General features: G+C 45.1%; 1 protein-coding gene across 1 annotated transcript; it reads left to right on the top strand.

Annotated features, from left to right (window-relative positions):
- The first annotated feature begins 480 nt into the window (after window positions 1–480).
- Window positions 481–20988, top strand: LOC113085850 (extracellular calcium-sensing receptor). The gene is made up of 7 exons (XM_026255286.1): window positions 481–705; window positions 7684–8247; window positions 9027–9333; window positions 9972–10811; window positions 10921–11151; window positions 11584–11707; window positions 19551–20988. The coding sequence occupies exons 2-7, from the start codon at window positions 8051–8053 to the stop codon at window positions 20693–20695; spliced, it is 2844 nt and encodes a 947-aa protein (XP_026111071.1). The 5' UTR covers window positions 481–705; window positions 7684–8050; the 3' UTR covers window positions 20696–20988.
- The last annotated feature ends 653 nt before the right edge of the window (window positions 20989–21641 follow it).

Raw genomic sequence — 21641 nt, 5'->3', positions numbered from 1 at the left:
TTATTAAACCTGATTTTGATGCATCATTTTTAAAGGGAAACCATAAATGTGTCGTTGGACCTGAATTAGTATAGAATTGGAGAAAAGGCACATTCATGTGTTTATTTTAGATCACAACTGCATATGAATTCTAGTGAATCCTCAAAATAAATCTTTTGTGTTTATGGATGCTGTGTAATACTTACATGGTCTGTGAGATTAGATAGATTGGATTAGCACTTTTAAAACTGGTTCCTAGTAATGCATCCAGTTTTTAATCAGCCTTCATTTCAGTATAGTTTGTTTATTGTATGCGTTCAGCTTTAGACTCCCTTTACTTTGCATGTGTAAATCTACTTTCTAAAACACATTTTATTTGTTTGGGCTGGTAATATGTTGAGCGTTTTAAATGATTTCAGCCACATGACCACAGGATGACTATAACCAGCCAGAGGAAATGGACTGGTCTCTCTGGTTAATGTTTCACGCTTCTCATAGGAACAGCACACACCATCACAGCGCTCCAAATTAATGGAGGAACTCAAAAAATGATCTAACATCACAGCTAGAGGCAAAATTAGGAAGCATGTTGTTTCACTAAATTATGCTTCTGCATTGGTACCAGCTTGTTTCCGTTGTAAATTGTTAGTCGTAATATTCGCTGGGAGAGAATTTGTCTGCCTTTTGTTTCCTCGTATGGAATTCATGACTTTTGCTTTTAATAAGGTAAGTACCCATTTCACTTTTTAATGCATAGTGCAATATGTGTGAATTATCGATGTTGTTTTTTTCTTAAGAATAACTAAGTTTACTGATCACTAAGTTGTATTTTTGTGGAAGTTAGGGATAATCTGTATTGCACATAGGTTCACGATAACTTGAAGGTTGTCATGTCTTGAATATATTCAAAGGTTGTTTTTTTTGTAGGCAATCATCAATTTTGTCATTTGCTGTCATTCTAGAAACATTCTGTAAACATTTGTAAAACCATTCTTGAAGTGAGATAGTTTATTGCATTGCTTGTTTCATGAAGGCCCATTATATTTATATTTAATACATTCTGAGAGACACCGCGTTCATCAGCATTGTCTGAATGTGCAGCTCGTGCACCCCCTCCTCTCACATAAATGACCCTGAACCTTTTTCCAGAGACTTGACTAGTATTTTGTGGAATAGCCAGGTCCTGCTGGAGCATATTTCCAGAGTTAATGAGCCGGATTGTTAAACACTACACCTGGGAAGTGAGTCTAAAGTGGCCATAGTATCACACACAGATCCAGCGGTGGGAAGGTTAGCCATGTGGAACTGTGTGGATCTGTCTCACTAACTCACATTTTCAGATGTGAAAAAGAAAAGTGTAATTCCCTCCAACATGTTGAAACTGACCTGGACTTTAAAACAATAATTCATATTTAACTAATTTCAACTGGTGTCAAGTTGACATCTCTGAAATAAAACCCCTATTTGCATCATTAAACCAATTTAATGATTCACAGTCCAAACAAAAAAGTTTAAAATCGTGCTGAGTTCATAGTGGTTTCATTCATTATGAGAGATCAAGATCATCACTTCTGGGGAAACGGGGCCCGGCCCTAAAGGGACATCGTGATAGAGGGACTATCACTATTTTTTCCCTTGAGAAATAAATTAAGAAGAATGACAAAATATTTAATGGGATGGATGTGGGCCTTCAAAATGGAGATACCCAAAATAAAAAGTTTGACAACTAAAACATAGAGAAAGATATCTTCAATACTTCCTGACTTACAGGCATGTAAACACTAGGAAATAAAACACAAGTGTTTTTCCCCCTGATGTTTGAACTGTCAGCACTGGCATATAATGCAGTGGAGATTGCTAAAGTCTACAGATCTTACTAATAAAGCTGCTTCTCTCTGTGTAAAAACAACATGATGCTGCTGCCATCTTTCTTTGCTCATTTTTAGCTTTGTGTAATTTAGATCCAAATCTCAGATGAAACTAATTTTGAAATTAGTGGCTTACTGCGCAAATATACATCAACAACATTTACAGCACAACCTTGTCATACGCCAGTTTCAATCATGAAGAAATCAGTTATTCCTTATCTATTCATACACCGCATCAAGGGCCTTGGTAAAGGTTGTGAAAGATGTCTACAAATCGAGATGAAATTGCATAAGCCTGGGCTATCTTCCATAGTGTTTCTCGATGCACTGAGTCAAAGGCCTTGACAAAGTCGTTAAAGTACAGTGAGATCTGTTGTTGTCAATTTGTCCCAGAACAAAAATCTGCTTAATGCAGAAGCCCTCTTGTTGATCTCTAAGGCAGGCGTCAACAGTGTGTAAAAGGTAGTTTAGAAGGACAATAGAAAACACCTTTCCAGGTACAGATTACAGGGTAATACACTGCCAGTTATCACACTTGGAGAGATCACCTTTTTTTGGGAGCACGATGATCATACCTCGTTTCTATTCTTCAGGGACTGCTGAGGCTGCCCACCAAGCGTTAAACAAATCTGTCAGGGCGTCAACAAGGCACTGGTCACCAGATTTAAGCATTTCAGGCAGGATCTCATCCAGGCCTGCAGCCTTGCCATTCTTTGTAATCGTGTCAAGGTTTACTGTCAGATTTGGTTTAGGGTTTAGGAGGCTGGGATCGAATTCTGTGGTTGGTGCTGGCTGGTTTAGGACTTCCTTGAAATGTTCAACCCATCGATGCTCATGTTCTTCATGAGTAGGAAGGGCCTTGCCATCCCGATGTACAGTACATACCTACATGCATACAGCGGAGAACAAAATTAGAGAACAACCGACAGTTAACTTGTCACGGTTGGGTTTGGGAAAACACAAAGAGAGGGTAGATCCAAATGCAGGTAAGGGTTTTTATTTAAACAGAGGGGTAACTACAAAAATAAACAGTCATGAGAGACAAACGTAACCAAAAGAGGGAACCGGATGAAACGGGGAACTCGGAAGAATGAGAAGGTAGAGGAAGTCTCGGGGGAACGAGAGCATGAGACACATAGGGTAAGGACTCCATGATGACAACAGAGAAAGACAGCTCTATATAGGGAAACTAATGACAGAGTATTGTCAACACCTGTGCGATTCTAATTGGAGTGCAATTACTGTGAAGACACAACCAGACTAGCGGAATTAAAGTGCCTATGGTGAAGTGCCTAAGGGGAAGTGAGCTCACTAGGGAACACCCAGGAAAACAAAGACTGGCAGCGTGACATTACCCCCTCCCTACGGAGCAGCTACCAGATGCTCCACCTAAACCCAGGAAAACCCCAACAGAAAAAGAGGCAGGAGGGAGGTGGAACGGCGGCGGACCAGGGGGAGGGACGGAGGGACAGAAAACAGGGACAGGAGCAACCAGGAGGAATGGAAAGGTGCAACACAAAACAAGGAGTCCAGGAGGGAGGCGGACAGGTGGAGGCTCAGGGGGAGGGAAGGAGGGCCAGACTAAACTAAAAGGAACAGACAGAAACAGAACTCAAAAAACACAAAACATAAGTCCATGAAGGGCATGTTGAGGCGTCCACCAGGACGGAGCAGATGACCACCACATCTTTGTGGTCGAGGCCGGAGTCCACCAGGGCGGAGCGGAAGACCACCACGGCCTTGTGGTCAAAGTCAAAGCCCTCCAGGGCGGAGCGGAAGACCACCACGTCTTTGTGGTCGAGGCCGGAGTCCACCAGGGCGGAGCAGAAGACCACCACGTCCTCATGGTCACCGCCGGAGTCCCCCAGAGCGGAGCGGACGACCACCACGTCCTCGTGGTCACCGCCCGAGTCCCCCAGGGTGGAGCGGACGACCACCACGTCCTTGTGGTCACCGCCTCGGGAACTGTATCAGGCACCGCCTCTGGAACAGCCTCGGGCACCGCCTCGGGAACTGTATCGGGCACCGCCTCGGGAACTGCATCGGGCACCGCCTCGGGAACTGCATCGGGCACCGCCTCGGGAACAACATCGAGCACCGCCTCGGGAACTGCATCGGGCACCGCCTCGGGCACCGCCTCGGGAACAGCATCGGGCACCGCCTCGGGAACAGCATCGGGCACCGCCTCGGGAACAGCATCGGGCACCGCCTCGGGAACAGCATCGGGAACTGCATCGAGCACCGCCTCGGGAACAGCCTCGGGCACCGCCTCGGGAACAGCCTCGGGCACCGCCTCGGGAACTGCATCGGGCACCGCCTCGGGAACTGCATCGGGCACCGCCTCGGGAACTGCATCGGGCACCGCCTCGGGAACTGCATCGGGCACCGCCTCGGGCACCGCCTCGGGAACAGCATCGGGCACCGCCTCGGGAACAGCATCGGGCACCGCCTCGGGAACAGCATCGGGCACCGCCTCGGGAACAGCATCGGGAACTGCATCGAGCACCGCCTCGGGAACAGCCTCGGGCACCGCCTCGGGAACAGCCTCGGGCACCGCCTCGGGAACTGCATCGGGCACCGCCTCGGGAACTGCATCGGGCACCGCCTCGGGAACTGCATCGGGCACCGCCTCGGGAACAGCATCGGGCACCGCCTCGGGAACAGCATCGGGCACCGCCTCGGGAACAGCATCGGGCACCGCCTCGGGAACTGTATCGGGCACCGCCTCGGCCTCCGGAACATTAGCGGGCACCGCCTCGGGAACAGCATCGGGCACCGCCTCGGGAACTGCATCGGGCACCGCCTCGGGAACTGCATCAGGCACCGCCTCGGGAACAGCCTCGGCCTCCGGAGCAGCAGCGGGCACAGCATCGGGAACGACCTCGGCCACCGCCCCGGCCTCCGGAACAGCAACGGGAACCGCATCGGGAACGGCTTCGGTCACCGCCTCGGCCTCCGGAACAGCAGCGGGCACCGCCTCGGCCTCCAGAACAGCAACGGGAACCGCATCGGGAACGGCCTCGGCCACCGCCTCGGCCTCCGGAACAGCAGCGGGTACCGCCTCGGCCTCCAGAACCGCAGCGGGCACCACATCGGGAACAGCATCGGGCATTGCCTCGGCCTCTCGAACAGCATCGAGCACCTTCTCGGGAACAGCCTCGGCCTCGGAAACAGCATCGGGCACCGCCTCGGAAACTGCATCGGGCACCGCCTCGGAGACTGCATCGGGCACCGCCTCGGCCTCCGGAACATTAGCGGGCACCGCATCGGGAACGGCCTCGGCCACCGCCTCGGTCTCCGGAACAGCAGCGGGCACCGCATCGGGAACAGCCTCGGCCACCGCCTCCGGAACAGCAGCGGGCACCGCATCGGGAATGGCCTCATGGACGGCAGCCGCCCGCTCGGGAACGTTCTCCGGGTCCTGAGGAACAGTAGCTGCCTGTCTCCTCCTCCGCCCTCTACGATGGAGAGTCGGTGGCGTTGAGTCGGCCATCTTGTGCTGTGGTGCTGGGCTGGCGGCCATCTTGAGCTGTGGCGCTAGGCTGGCGGCCATCTTGGGCTGTGGGGCTGGGCTGGTGGCCATCTTGGGTTGTGGGGCTGAGCTGGCAGCCTTGTCTGGAAACTCTGGTGTGGTTGTTGCATTCCACTGAGCACGATGGTGCAGGTAATTGGTAAACCCCCAAAAGTCCAGGATCTCTAACCCCTTCATCTCCCATTGAGGTAAAGGATCATCCAGGCAATTATTAAACCAATCCTTTAGTGCTGCATCATTGTAACCTAACCCGACTGCCAAAGTCCAAAACAATTGCGCCAGGCCACCCACCTCCCTTCCCTCTTGATGAAGGGTGGTTAAGTTCCGGACTCTCCCCCTCCGTTCCTCCATGGTGGTTGGGGAACCGATTCGAAATCTCACACCGCTGGATCTAGGCATGATGGAGTCCTTCTGTCACGGTTGGGTTTGGGAAAACACAAAGAGAGGGTAGATCCAAATGCAGGTAAGGGTTTTTATTTAAACAGAGGGGTAACTACAAAAATAAACAGTCATGAGAGACAAACGTAACCAAAAGAGGGAACCGGATGAAACGGGGAACTCGGAAGAATGAGAAGGTAGAGGAAGTCTCGGGGGAACGAGAGCATGAGACACATAGGGTAAGGACTCCATGATGACAACAGAGAAAGACAGCTCTATATAGGGAAACTAATGACAGAGTATTGTCAACACCTGTGCGATTCTAATTGGAGTGCAATTACTGTGAAGACACAACCAGACTAGCGGAATTAAAGTGCCTATGGTGAAGTGCCTAAGGGGAAGTGAGCTCACTAGGGAACACCCAGGAAAACAAAGACTGGCAGCGTGACATAACTCAGTTTGGAGGTCTGTTAAGCATATTTCCTGAGTTAAACATATTTCGGAAGCACAGTATAAAAAACTTAAATTCGATATTTGAAAAATACACTTACAGATACCTCCAAGTTTTTTGGTGTTAATCTAGCACCTGGTGCTAATTTCCTTAAATATATTACAAACCCATTTAACTGGCAGTGTGAATTTCCATTTTTCACTGACTTTGCGAGATGGTGAGCCATTCTAAAGTGATTGAATCCACTTTAGAAAGGAGGCAAGAGTAGAGACCCTCTACACTACACTTGTGCTGAGGTTATACAGATGCAGGCTAAAGGGACAAACCTTCTAGCCACTGCAAGATAAGGTGGTCATTCCAAATCTATGATTTCTAGAATATTGCTTCATTACAAACTCATTCAAATCCCCCCAAAAGGCTGGTCGTCCATGTAAGATGAATGCACGAGAAGACACGATCATGCAGAGACTGAGTGAGAAATGGGTTCAGCATTGCAGCTGGAATTGCTGGTCAGTTCAGTGCTGAAAAGTTTAAGCATCTGTCTCGGCTTGTTTAAGAGAAGTCAGACTCAAAGCGTACCCTGCAGGGACCAAGCCTCTCATCAGCAGAAAGAATCAAAAGGCTAAGCTCACCTTTGCTGCGGAGCATGTTGTGTGCAGAGAGGAGAACTGGTCTAAAGTTCACTTTACCGATGAGAACACGTTTCATTTATTTGGGTCTGATGGCAACATGCGGCTCCTTCCCTGCAAGCATCTCCCAATCTGCCAAGACAATGCTTCCCCCCCCCCCCACACTGCAAAATGGATAAATCAGTTCCTTGAAGCTGAAAACATTGAAATAATGAAATGGCCGGCCCAGGGTCCTGATCTAAACCCTATATATATATATATATATATATACACACCCATATACTGTATGTATGTAAAGTCAACATCTTTAAATCAGTAGTTTTGTATTTCTATCAATAGTTTTAGGTTAATGCTTTTAATCTGATTGTCATTCACAATGCTTCATGGGATTGTAGTTCTTTCCCTTCTTAGATACATTAAGTACCTTTTGGCTTTTTTTGTCCAGTTTTTAAATTATTTTGCTTCAAATCAAAGTTTGCAAAGTTGTGATTCACCGGTTGGTTTAGTTCATGGTTTATATCTCTTAAACAATGAATTTTTAAAAAATCCTTATGGGAAAAATAAATGTGAAAAATACTTCCGGAACCAAGACAGCTGGAAAAGTGGGTGGGAATGGTTGCACTTTATGCTGCTAATCCAATCAAATTCAAAGACCACAACGGTCTTTGGATGCATATCAGTGCCTAAATTGTGCCTAAATTAGTATCTTTTGAAAGGGTATTGCACCAGTGACAACTTTTGTACCTTTTTCCAAGAGTGTACTGTAACCATTGTATAAAAATGAACATTCTTTTTTTCAGTTTTAAGTGTCCCTTTTATTTATTTATTTATTTATTTATTTTTCAGCAATATTCAGCGTTCAGCCAAACACTGTCTGAGGAATCCAAAATCAAACACGATCTACTGTAATTCACTTTCATGGGCCGTGTTTACCTTGATCCATCATATAATGAACAGGAGAGAAATTTACTGGAGGAAGGAACAAAAGAATCATCATCTCCGCAAATAGACCCATATATGATCAGTGATGTGGGTGGACTCGCCAGCTCCTTCACCGCTCAGAAATGTGTTGGTCCATTTGCATACTGTCTGTTGACTCCATCAACTGAAGCAAGCGCATTTTAGAAAAAAAAATCGGCAAAAGAGGCAATTGACGAAACTAGTGGAAATACCAAAACTTGCCTCATGAAGACCACTGAAGCCAACTGAAGCAATGCGGTGTCCTCTGAGGTTTTACTTGGCTTACCTGGTTCTGCTGGGCTTCAGCGGTGTAATTTCGATCTATGGCCCACACCAGAGAGCCCAGAAGACAGGTGACATACTGCTGGGGGGGCTTTTCCCAATACACTTTGGGGTGACATCCAAAGACCAGGATCTTGCAGCGAGGCCAGAGTCAACGGAGTGTGTCAGGTATGAACAAAACATGGTCAGCTTCTGCAAATGTGGTTCAAACTTTTAATATCAACACAGCTGACCTTTAGCAATTAAAACATTATTTTGGTGACTAACCCCAACTTCACAGATAATGTTGATTATATTTAATGCATCATTTTTTTCTGTGTAGATATAGTTTTATACTTGGCCAGTTTTTGGGTAAATTAAGTATGCATGCATGTATTTATGTAAATTTATCTTGTCATAAAATCGTGTATCACAGATTGATATATTTGTGGGGAAATATATTATTTCCATCCACCCTCTTGAATCATCGTAGAAAGCCATATTTAGTTTGAGGTAAATGGTGTAAGAAAGAGACATACAATCTCTTCAATAGGTTGTCCTGTCTTTAGTCTTTAAAAATTTGGTTGGAAAGAAATATTTTCAGTGTTTAATTATGTTCACAACAGTAAAACTTAACACTAAAGCATATTTGATATAGAAATTATTTTCACTAATAAACTGCTAGTAAATTTCACATTTAATTACAAAGAAATGTTGTCAAGTAATGCATTGAATTAAACATGCGAGTTTAAGTAGAAAGACTGAAAAAATATTTTCCTGTAAAATGTATGCTACTCCAATACCTTTATGATTTATTTACAACTTAAAAAAACAATCATATATATTTTTTTTCGTGTCAAATTAATATCTAGTCAGTTCTAATTGAGGACTAGTCTTTGTTCCACTTGACAAAATGATAAACTTGACCCAGAGTGTGAGTTCTTATTGAGCTAGCCTTTCTTTTTCAGATATAACTTTCGTGGATTCCGTTGGCTACAGTCTATGATCTTTGCTATAGAGGAAATCAACAACAGCTCTGCTTTTCTTCCAAATATCACGCTTGGCTACCGTATATTTGACACATGTAACACTGTCTCGAAAGCCCTGGAGGCGTCGCTCAGCTTTGTTGCACAGAATAAGATCGATTCACTCAACTTGGATGAGTTCTGTAACTGCACAGGGAACATCCCATCAACCATTGCAGTGGTTGGAGCATCTGGATCTGCAGTCTCTACAGCCGTGGCTGACCTTCTGGGCCTCTTCTACATTCCTCAGGTTGTTCCGCAATTTCCAAACCATCACTGAATGAAATCGTTTTTGTGAATTATGCTTGATAATTGTAGTATAATGAAAATAATTTTGAATGTTTCTAAGACAGCAGCTGTATGAACCTCATCTTTAAGCAGGTGTAAAAATAATACTAATTTATTTGATTAATCACAGAACTGTTGTATTGTATTACAATAACAGTATTGTTTTGTATTCTGAAATGAGTTTTCTGAAATGTTGTAATTAAATATGCAAATTACATGGTTTATTTAAATATCCACTAATTTGCATACATTTCCAGAACAGAAATCTGGAGAGTTGATATAGCCATAGTTTCATTTTGATGAACAATTGGAATGATAAAAAAATAAAATGTAAATGGAGTAATGCATAGTCATAATAATAATGAAAATAATGCTTTCACCTGAGTTTAGAAAATAAAATGTTATATAAATCAGGCAAATAATATATGAAACCCCTCTCTAAAAACTTCAGAATATAGATAAGAATAAAATTTTCCCTCATTTTGGGAAAACAGCCTTTAAAAATATATTGTAATTGAAATTTAATCTCAAGACACAAATAAATAGAATGCATGAATTTTTGGGGGGAAAATTCACTGAACAAAATTGCCTGTTTTTCAGATAAGCTATGCTTCATCTAGTCGACTTTTGAGCAACAAGAATCAGTATAAATCGTTCATGAGAACCATCCCCACAGATGAGTATCAGGCTATAGCCATGGCTGCCATCATTGACCACTTCCAGTGGAACTGGGTGATTGCCATCGCCTCGGACGATGAATATGGCCGTCCAGGGATCGAAAAGTTTGAGAATGAAATGTTTCATAGGGACATCTGCATCGATCTCAATGTTTTAATTTCACAATACATCGATGAAGCTGAGATACGCCGCTTGGCAGACCGCATCGAGAATTCAACCGCTAAAGTCATCGCCGTGTTCGCTAGTGGACCGGACATCGAGCCACTCGTTAAAGAGATGGTGAGGCGAAACGTCACAGATCGCATTTGGTTGGCAAGTGAGGCGTGGGCCATCTCTAGCCTGGTTGCCAAGCCAGAGTACCTTGATGTCATGGGAGGAACGATTGGCTTTGCGCTGAGGGCTGGCCATATACCCGGCTTCAAAGAATTTCTACAGGAGGTGCATCCAAAGAAGTCCAGCCATAATGAGTTTGTGCGAGAATTTTGGGAGGAGACTTTTAACTGCTATCTTGAAGACAGTCCAAGGAATGAAGACAGTGAAAATGGAAGTACAAGTTTTAGACCTCTGTGCACTGGTGAAGAGGATATTGCAAGTGTGGAGACGCCTTACCTGGACTTCACACACCTACGGATTTCTTACAATGTTTATGTGGCTGTTTATGCCATAGCACAGGCACTTCAGGACATACTTACCTGCACACCTGGAAAAGGATTGTTTGCTAATGGCTCTTGTGCAGACATTAGGAAAGTAGAAGCATGGCAGGTTGGTTGATTATACCTAATAATTTCCAGTAGAGGTATTTCAGCAGGTTCCCTTCTGCTCTTCTTGGTTTTCTAGGATATTAACGAAATGCCTCTTTTCATTCTAAAAGGTTCTGAAACAACTGAGACACCTAAACTTCATAAACAGCATTGGGGAGAGGGTGCGCTTTGACAATGGCAGTGAGCTCTCAGCAAATTATACCATTATAAACTGGCATCGATCACCTGAAGATGGTTCTGTTGTGTTTAAGGAGGTTGGTTACTACAGTATACATAACAAGAACGGAGCCAAACTTTCCATTGACAAGACAAAAATACTGTGGAATGGCCGTCTAACTGAGGTGAGTAAGCATAGACCACACAGTATCCAGATTGCTTGGCTCTTAAAGCCTGTGACACACCAAGCTGACGGTTGGGCAATGGCGGGGTGTTTTTTGAGTGTCAGTCATAGTGTGTTCTGCACCGTTGACACCGTTGGGGTGTCAAACTCAATTCCTTGAAGACCGGAGTTCTGCAGAGTTTAGATTTAACCCTAACTAAACACACATGATGCAGCTAATCAAGTCCTTAAGGCTGATTATAGTCAGAAAAAGCCATTTGTTGTATTTCTTGAAAAATGTTTTCTGTATATCTCCCTTTTTTATGCTCGAACAGGAACATTACACACTAAAAAGTCATCTAAAAAGTGAAAAAGCATATAGGACCACTTTAACTTAATGGAGTACCCAAAGGATCATATTAGAGACAATAAATTTTTCCCTTTTCTCTACCAGGTACCATTTTCCAACTGTAGTGAGGAGTGTGAACCTGGAACCAGGAAAGGAATTATTGATGGGGAACCCACATGCTGCTTCGAGTGTACAGAGTGCTCAGATGGGGAGTACAGTGATCATAAAGGTTAGCAAATGTATATATTAGCAACAAGTATACTTGAGTCAAGACTTAGAGCAGATGTGTCCAATCCTGCTCCAGAATGGTTACCAGATAATCAAGGTTTTCAGGATTACTGGAAAAAAATGACAGGCTGGTGTTGGAGCAGGGTTGGAACTGAAGTCTGCAGCAAGGTGTCTCTCCTGGATGAGGGTAGGATACCCCTGTTTTACAGCACCTTTTATTCTTCGTTAAGTTCAATATTTTCTAATTACATTATACAATTTAAGTTGTAACTGTTACAGTTTTTTTCGATTGCTAAATGATAGTGAGCACAACTGGAGCTACATGTTCAGAACTCTAACTACAGTATGCACAGCAGCAGTCACCCGAGCTAAACAGTTCACATCACCTGCAAAACTCATTCCAAGCAACACCACACACAACCCTCACCGAGATAACACACACTCACTCAGAACACACCGAGAGGAGAAACACTACACACAACCCTCACTGAGATAACACACACCGTCACTTGGAACACACCGAGAGGAGAAACACCACACGCGACCCTCCCTGAGATAACACACACCGTCACTCAAAACACACCGAGAGGAGAAACACCACACACAACCCTCGCTGAGATGACACACACCGTCACTCAAAACACACAGAGAGGACAAACACCACACGCGACCCTCGCTGAGATAACACACACCGTCACTCAAAACACACAGAGAGGAGAAACACCACACGCAACCCTCGCTGAGATAACACACACCATCACTCAGAACACACCGAGAGGAGAAACACCACACGCGACCCTCGCTGAGATAACACACACCATCACTCAAAACACACCGAGAGGAGAAACACCACACGCGACCCTCACCGAGATAACACACACCGTCACTCAAAACACACAGAGAGGAGAAACACCACACGCAACCCTCGCCGAGATAACACACACCGTCACTCAGAACACACCGAGAGGAGAAACACCACACGCGACCCTCGCTGAGATAACACACACCATCACTCAAAACACACCGAGAGGAGAAACACCACACGCGACCCTCACCGAGATAACACACACCGTCACTCAAAACACACAGAGAGGAGAAACACCACACGCGACCCTCGCCGAGATAACACACACCGTCACTCAAAACACACAGAGAGGAGAAACACCACACGCGACCCTCGCCGAGATAACACACACCGTCACTCAGAACACACCGAGAGGAGAAACACCACACGCGACCCTCACCGAGATAACACACACCGTCACTCAAAACACACAGAGAGGAGAAACACCACACGCGACCCTCACCGAGATAACACACACCGTCACTCAAAACACACAGAGAGGAGAAACACCACACGCGACCCTCGCCGAGATAACACACACCGTCACTCAGAACACACCGAGAGGAGAAACACCACACACGACCCTCACCGAGATTACACACACCGTCACTCAGAACACACAGAGAGGAGAAACACCACACGCGACCCTCGCCGAGATAACACACACCGTCACTCAGAACACACAGAGAGGAGAAACACCACACACAACCCTCGCCGAGATAACACACACCGTCACTCAGAACACACAGAGAGGAGAAACACCACACACGACCCTCACCGAGATAACACACACCGTCACTCAGAACACACCGAGAGGAGAAACACCACACGCGACCCTCACCGAGATAACACACACCGTCACTCAGAACACACCGAGAGGAGAAACACCACACGCGACCCTCACCGAGATTACACACACCGTCACTCGGAACACACAGAGAGGAAAAACACCACACGCAACCCTCACCGAGATAACACACACCGTCACTCAAAACACACCGAGAGGAGAAACACCACACGCAACCCTCGCCGAGATAACACACACCGTCACTCAGAACACACCGAGAGGAGAAACACCACACACAACCCTCACCGAGATAACACACACCGTCACTCAGAACACACCGAGAGGAGAAACACCACACACAACCCTCACCGAGATAACACACACCGTCACTCAGAACACACCGAGAGGAGAAACACCACACACGACCCTCACCGAGATAACACACACCGTCACTCAGAACACACCGAGAGGAGAAACACCACACACGACCCTCACCGAGATAACACACACCGTCACTCAGAACACACCGAGAGGAGAAACACCACACACGACCCTCACCGAGATAACACACACCGTCACTCTGAACACACCGAGAGGAGAAACACCACACACGCAACCCTCACCGAGATAACACACACCGTCACTCTGAACACACCGAGAGGAGAAACACCACACGCAACCCTCACCGAGATAACACACACCATCACTCAGAACACACCGAGAGGAGAAACACCACACGCGACCCTCGCCGAGATAACACACACCGTCACTCAAAACACACCGAGAGGAGAAACACCACACACAACCCTCGCTGAGATGACACACACCGTCACTCAAAACACACAGAGAGGACAAACACCACACGCGACCCTCGCTGAGATAACACACACCGTCACTCAAAACACACAGAGAGGAGAAACACCACACGCAACCCTCGCTGAGATAACACACACCATCACTCAGAACACACCGAGAGGAGAAACACCACACGCGAGCCTCGCTGAGATAACACACACCGTCACTCAGAACACACCGAGAGGAGAAACACCACACACAACCCTCACCGAGATAACACACACCGTCACTCAGAACACACCGAGAGGAGAAACACCACACATGACCCTCGCCGAGATAACACACACCGTCACTCCGAACACACCGAGAGGAGAAACACCACACACAACCCTCACCGAGATAACACACACCGTCACTCAGAACACACCGAGAGGAGAAACACCACACACGACCCTCACCGAGATAACACACACCGTCACTCTGAACACACCGAGAGGAGAAACACTACACGCAACCCTCACCGAGATAACACACACCGTCACTCAGAACACACCGAGAGGAGAAACACCACACGCGACCCTCACCGAGATTACACACACCGTCACTCGGAACACACCGAGAGGAGAAACACCACACGCAACCCTCACCGAGATAACACACACTCACTCAGAACACACCGAGAGGAGAAACACCACACGCGACCCTCGCTGAGATAACACACACCGTCACTCAGAACACACCGAGAGGAGAAACACCACACACAACCCTCACCGAGATAACACACACCGTCACTCAGAACACACCGAGAGGAGAAACACCACACACAACCCTCACCGAGATAACACACACCGTCACTCAGAACACACCGAGAGGAGAAACACTACATGCGACCCTCCCTGAGATAACACACACCGTCACTCAAAACACACCGAGAGGAGAAACACCACACACAACCCTCACCGAGATAACACACACCGTCACTCAGAACACACCGAGAGGAGAAACACCACACACAACCCTCACCGAGATAACACACACCGTCACTCAGAACACACCGAGAGGAGAAACACCACACACAACCCTCACCGAGATAACACACACCGTCACTCAGAACACACCGAGAGGAGAAACACTACACGCGACCCTCCCTGAGATAACACACACCGTCACTCAAAACACACCGAGAGGAGAAACACCACACACAACCCTCACCGAGATAACACACACCGTCACTCAGAACACACCGAGAGGAGAAACACCACACACAACCCTCACCGAGATAACACACACCGTCACTCCGAACACACCGAGAGGAGAAACACCACACACAACCCTCACCGAGATAACACACACCGTCACTCCGAACACACCGAGAGGAGAAACACCACACACAACCCTCACCGAGATAACACACACCGTCACTCAGAACACACCGAGAGGAGAAACACCACACACAACCCTCACCGAGATAACACACACCGTCACTCAGAACACACCGAGAGGAGAAACACCACACACAACCCTCACCGAGATAACACACACCGTCACTCAGAACACACCGAGAGGAGAAACACCACACGCAACCCTCACTGAGATAACACACACCGTCACTCAAAACACACCGAGAGGAGAAACACCACACACAACCCTCGCTGAGATAACACACACCGTCACTCAGAACACACCGAGAGGAGAAACACCACACGCGACCCTCGCTGAGATAACACACACCGTCACTCAAAACACACAGAGAGGAGAAACACCACACGCGACCCTCGCTGAGATAACACACACCGTCACTCAGAACACACCGAGAGGAGAAACACTACACACAACCCTCGCTGAGATAACACACACCGTCACTCAAAACACACAGAGAGGAGAAACACCACACGCGACCCTCGCCGAGATAACACACACCGTCACTCCGAACACACTGAGAGGAGAAACACCACACGCGACCCTCACCGAGATAACACACACCGTCACTCAAAACACACAGAGAGGAGAAACACCACACGCGACCCTCGCCGAGATAACACACACCGTCACTCCGAACACACTGAGAGGAGAAACACCACACGCGACCCTCGCCGAGATAACACACACCGTCACTCAAAACACACAGAGAGGAGAAACACCACACGCGACCCTCGCTGAGATAACACACACCGTCACTCAAAACACACAGAGAGGAGAAACACCACACGCGACCCTCGCTGAGATAACACACACCGTCACTCAAAACACACAGAGAGGAGAAACACTACACGTGACCCTCCCTGAGATAACACACACCATCACTCAGAACACACCGAGAGGAGAAACACCACACACAACCCTCACCGAGATAACACACACCATCACTCAAAACACACAGAGAGGAGAAACACCACACGCGACCCTCGCCGAGATAACACACACCGTCACTCCGAACACACTGAGAGGAGAAACACTACACGTGACCCTCCCTGAGATAACACACACCGTCACTCAAAACACACCGAGAGGAGAAACACCACACACAACCCTCGCTGAGATAACACACACCGTCACTCAGAACACACCGAGTGGAAAAACACCACACACAACCCTCACCGAGATAACACACACCGTCACTCAAAACACACAGAGAGGAGAAACACCACACGCAACCCTCGCCAAGATAACACACACCGTCACTCCGAACACACTGAGAGGAGAAACACCACATGCAACCCTCACCAAGATAACACACACCGTCACTCAGAACACACAGAGAGGAGAAACACCACACACAACCCTCACCGAGATAACACACACCGTCACTCAGAACACACCGAGAGGAGAAACACCACACGCAACCCTCACCGAGATAACACACACCGTCACTCAGAACACACCGAGAGGAGAAACACCAAACACAACCCTCACTGAGACAACACAGACCGTCACTCAGAACACACAGAGAGGAAAAACACTAGCATCAAACACCAATACAGAAATACTAACTTTTCATCTTTACAGTTTGGACAATTTCAGTGACTTCATACAAAGTAATATTTTCTTCAAAGAAAGGAGTGACATTCTTTCACATGATTTATTTACATTTTTAGAACATAACAATCCTTTAAGGTAAATGAAAATTAGCAGTTTGCTTCAATAGTCTGTAGTAATTTACGGAATTACAGCAACAAGAAAAAAAAAGCTAGAAACTAAAAGTGCATATGTAATGGTCTAGGTGCACAAGATGGCGTCGGTGAGCTTCAGCGACGCGAGTGTGTGCATACTTACTTCCGGTCTTGCGATGCTCACATTGACTGTAAGGGAAACGTACAGGGGTGTAGCAAGCTTTTCAAAAGTGTGGGGGATGGATGTGGTTTGTTTATAAACCAAAATATAAACCAAAAAAAAAAAAGATGAATACAGTGAAAGAGGGGTACAAAATAAATGTATAACATACAGCATGGCTCCTCAAATCTTACCCTGGAGGTCCAATGTGCTGCAGAGTTTAGCTCCAACCATTTACATATTTGGTAAGGTAAAAAATACATTGTGTAGCTGTGTATACACACCATGAGTTCAACTTTCATCTAGTGAACAGTAGGGAACATTAGTGTATTTAATTCATTCACCCCAAACATACACAAGTTTCAAATCCACTGGCTCAGAAAACATTTACAGTATAGTAATAATAGCAGTGTGTATCTTATTTGCACTGATGTTTAGCACAACTGGAAATATCTATCTATGCACACACTCGCAAGACCAGAAATCCAAGATGGCGGAGATATGCAACTAGCCCATTCGAACAAATATTTTTCAGGGCAAATCCTGAAATTGCAATCAGCAGTGTTTGAAATCTCTTCTGTTTTGAATGTGTGGTTCACAGTTTTGACAGCAGTGTGTTAGCATTTGAACAAAGTGCTGTAAATCCACAGTGTTGTGCAGGTTGTGGTTAAAGTCATGGGATAAGTGTGTAGAGTTTGAAAACTGTGTTCAAGCAATGAAAAACGAACTAGAGTTTGGTCCACATGAACTGCTGCTGTGCAGGCTGTAGTCAGAGTTTTGCTCATGCAGTTGTGCTCACTGTCGTTGAGGGGTTTATGGAAGCGATTTACTGCATCTCTTTTTTCATTGGAGTTCTGAAAAAGATCCAAATGTAGTCTGGAAAACAAAAGGTCTCTTTGTTTAATGAAACTTACAAAAATGCATGAAACTTTTTTTTTCTTTTATTTGTTTCTTTTTAAAAATCAGAGGCAAACATCCAAATACTAGTCAGCAGGAAGTAAATTCTTTTAGCTGAAGAGGCAAGGAAGCAGGAAATAAAGCGGTGGTAAAGTGAGCAAATAACTTTGTTGTTACTCAGTCTGATTTTATCTGTAGTTCAACAAGTATTATACTGAAGCACAAGGAGTGGAAAACTACTACTTCTCAACAGAGAAGGTTTACAACACTGATGTATGTTTGCTCTGTTTAATCAAGTCGATCAGTTGACTTAAAAGGGGCTGTCGCGCTGTTTTATGTTTATTTGATTATTAAAGCTTAATTTGATTGTTCGCCGGTTCCCTCCTCCTTCTTCCCGTGATTATGAAGTTTGTAAAGTGTTACAAATGCATTAAACTTTTTTTTTTTTTTTTTTTTTAAAAAGCAGAGGTGGTGTTTTTCCTTTTGACATATTGCATGTTCAGATATTAATACAACAAAATATAAAAATGTTGGCAGTTAGGGCTACACAAATTAATCAAATTATAAATGCCACAATTACGTAAATGTTTAAACTGGCAATGAATCGTTAATGGTTAAGATATGTTTTTCTTTCTACAGCTTATCTGAAGGGTATTTCTTTTGTTTAAATTTGAGTTTTAGTATAAAATTATGATATCATGCATATTTTTACTTAAGAAACCAATCTGATGTATAGTTCAGATTTCAGGCTTAATTATATAGAAAAGCAATACAATGTTTCAGTTAGTGTATTTTCAGCTCATTTATTTTATTTTTGAATATGGCATGCAGTTGCTTCAAAAAATGTTATAAACATCATTCAGTGTAAATAGTGATTATATGATGTGTAATAATCGCAATTACAATATGAGGGGAATAATCAACATTTATGATTTTTATCATAATTGTGCAACCCTACTTGTAGTGACTAAAAAATAAAAATAACAATGCTGGTGGGGAAACTGTTAATAAATGCGTAGACTACATTCCTCATTGTTAAATCTTTGAATGAATCTTCCTCATTGAAAAACACATTGAAAAACACACACACACACAACTTCCTTAATGTTACGCCGTTTACCCCTAGTCTGTTTATACATCATCTAAGGGATGTAAACAAAAGCGTAATTGACTAACATTAAGATTTGAGTACGTTTTGTACAGTTGAGTGCTATTGTAATATTTCTTCTGCTTCTCTTCTCTTCTCCACAGATGCCAGTGTTTGCTCTAAATGCCCGAACAACTCCTGGTCTAACGGCAATCACACATCCTGCTTTCTGAAGGAGATCGAGTTTCTGTCCTGGACCGAACCGTTTGGGATCGCTCTGGCCTTACTTGCAGTTCTCGGGGTTCTGTTAACAGCTTTCGTGTTGGGTGTTTTTGTGCAATACCGTGATACTCCGATTGTGAAAGCATCGAATCGAGAGCTGTCGTTTCTTCTGCTTTTCTCACTCATCTGCTGTTTCTCCAGCTCTCTTATATTCATAGGAGAACCACAGGACTGGACGTGCCGTGTACGGCAACCAGCTTTCGGAATCAGCTTTGTATTATGCATCTCTTGCATTCTAGTGAAAACCAATCGTGTCCTACTGGTGTTCGAAGCCAAAATCCCCACCAGCCTCCATCGTAAATGGTGGGGACTGAACCTGCAGTTCTTACTGGTGTTCCTGTTCACGTTTGTGCAGGTGATGATAAGCCTGGTTTGGTTGTACAATGCTCCACCAGGGAGTTACAAGAACTACGACATCGACGAGATCATCTTTATCACCTGTAACGAGGGCTCCATGATGGCGTTGGGATTCCTGATCGGTTATACGTGTCTGCTGGCGGCCGTTTGTTTCTTCTTTGCCTTCAAGTCGCGGAAACTTCCTGAAAACTTCACGGAGGCCAAGTTCATCACATTTAGCATGCTCATTTTTTTCATCGTTTGGATCTCCTTCATCCCCGCGTACTTCAGCACGTATGGCAAATTTGTCTCGGCGGTCGAGGTCATTGCAATTCTAGCTTCCAGCTTCAGTCTGCTCGCCTGTATCTTTTTCAACAAGGTCTACATCATCCTCCTGAAACCCTCCAGGAACACGATTGAGGAGGTTCGTTGTAGCACAGCAGCTCACGCTTTCAAAGCAGCAGCGAAAGCGACACTGCGACACAGTTCTAGCTCCAGGAAGAGGTCAGGCAGCGTGGGTGGGTCCTCTGCCTCCTCGCCCTCTTCGTCAATCAGCCTGAAGACCATTGGCAATGAAATGGAGTCCCCCTCCACGCGGAGACATAGTCAGAAACCAAGGGTGAGCTTTGGAAGCGGAACAGTCAGTCTCTCCATAAGCTTCGAGGAAGCCAGGAAGAACTCGGTCCAGTGAGGGCACACAAACTGGTTTCCTCTCTGATTTTGGTCGTAGGATATGATTGTTTTTGTACTCAGAGGCGGTATCGCTATAGCTGTATCTATCATTTTCTCCAAAGCAACTTCCCAGTCTTCAGTCCCGGACTGATCTCTGTCAACTAAACTTAGAGCCACCATAACTCACTGACACTAAAGAGTCATTTGTGTACGATCCATCTGTCGTCTTTCATAGACACTTTAATCTCACTCTGTTCTGGGCATCTGCTGAATGCCTTAAATGTAACACAGAAGCAGATAAATAAAATAAAAACACCCTATTTATGTCTAATGTGATTTCTAATCTCTTGGTAATACAGTAGTTTTAATAGTTTAGAGAAGAGCTTACAAGCAAAAAGGGAACGAGCCTGTAACACAACTTGTATTTGACTCAGAAAATACCTTTTTCTTGCTCAGCAAGCAAGATAGCTTTGTTGTAATAGCCGGACCTTCTTCTCACTGGAAGTAACACAAGCCGTGCAAAGACGGGATGGCGTTAAACTGACAGTTTGATGTAAATCTGATGCAACACTTAAACTATAAATAATCTCTACAAGCTTACCGTTGTGAATTGGAGTAGAAACCTTTTTTACAGACGTACTTTTGCAATGTTTTTGTTGTTTGTTTTAAAACACTAATTATCTGCCTTTTTCAAGGTACATTTAGATCTCAGAGGAGAATAAACGTAAATATAATTAATAATTAAAAACAATGACATCATAATGGATGTTTCTGATTGGACAACAAGCACAGTAATAAAAGTTGTAACCACAGATTGATAATAGGTTCCATATTAAATACAAAACAATGTAAATCATATATGATATAAAACATTAGTTCATTTGTTACTAAATTGTTACATACTCGACTTATCTTTGCCACAATTTTGGGCTTGACATCCAAATACTAGTCAACAGGAAGTAAAT

This window comes from Carassius auratus, chromosome 5 (genome assembly GCF_003368295.1).
Source record: "Carassius auratus strain Wakin chromosome 5, ASM336829v1, whole genome shotgun sequence".
Classification (NCBI taxonomy): domain Eukaryota; kingdom Metazoa; phylum Chordata; class Actinopteri; order Cypriniformes; family Cyprinidae; genus Carassius; species Carassius auratus.
The sequence above is the reverse complement of the archived record's forward strand: the minus strand, read 5'-3'. Positions and strand labels throughout refer to the sequence as shown.

What these genes read in the sequence shown, in the direction of transcription:
- LOC113085850 (XM_026255286.1), top strand. Translation starts at nt 8,051, where the DNA reads ATGCGGTGTCCTCTGAGGTTTTACTTGGCTTACCTGGTTCTGCTGGGC. An exon ending in GAGTCAACGGAGTGTGTCAG is followed by an intron (nt 8,248 to 9,026) that starts GTATGAACAAAA and finishes TTTCTTTTTCAG; the next exon opens with ATATAACTTTCGTGGATTCC. An exon ending in GGAATGGCCGTCTAACTGAG is followed by an intron (nt 11,152 to 11,583) that starts GTGAGTAAGCAT and finishes TTTCTCTACCAG; the next exon opens with GTACCATTTTCCAACTGTAG.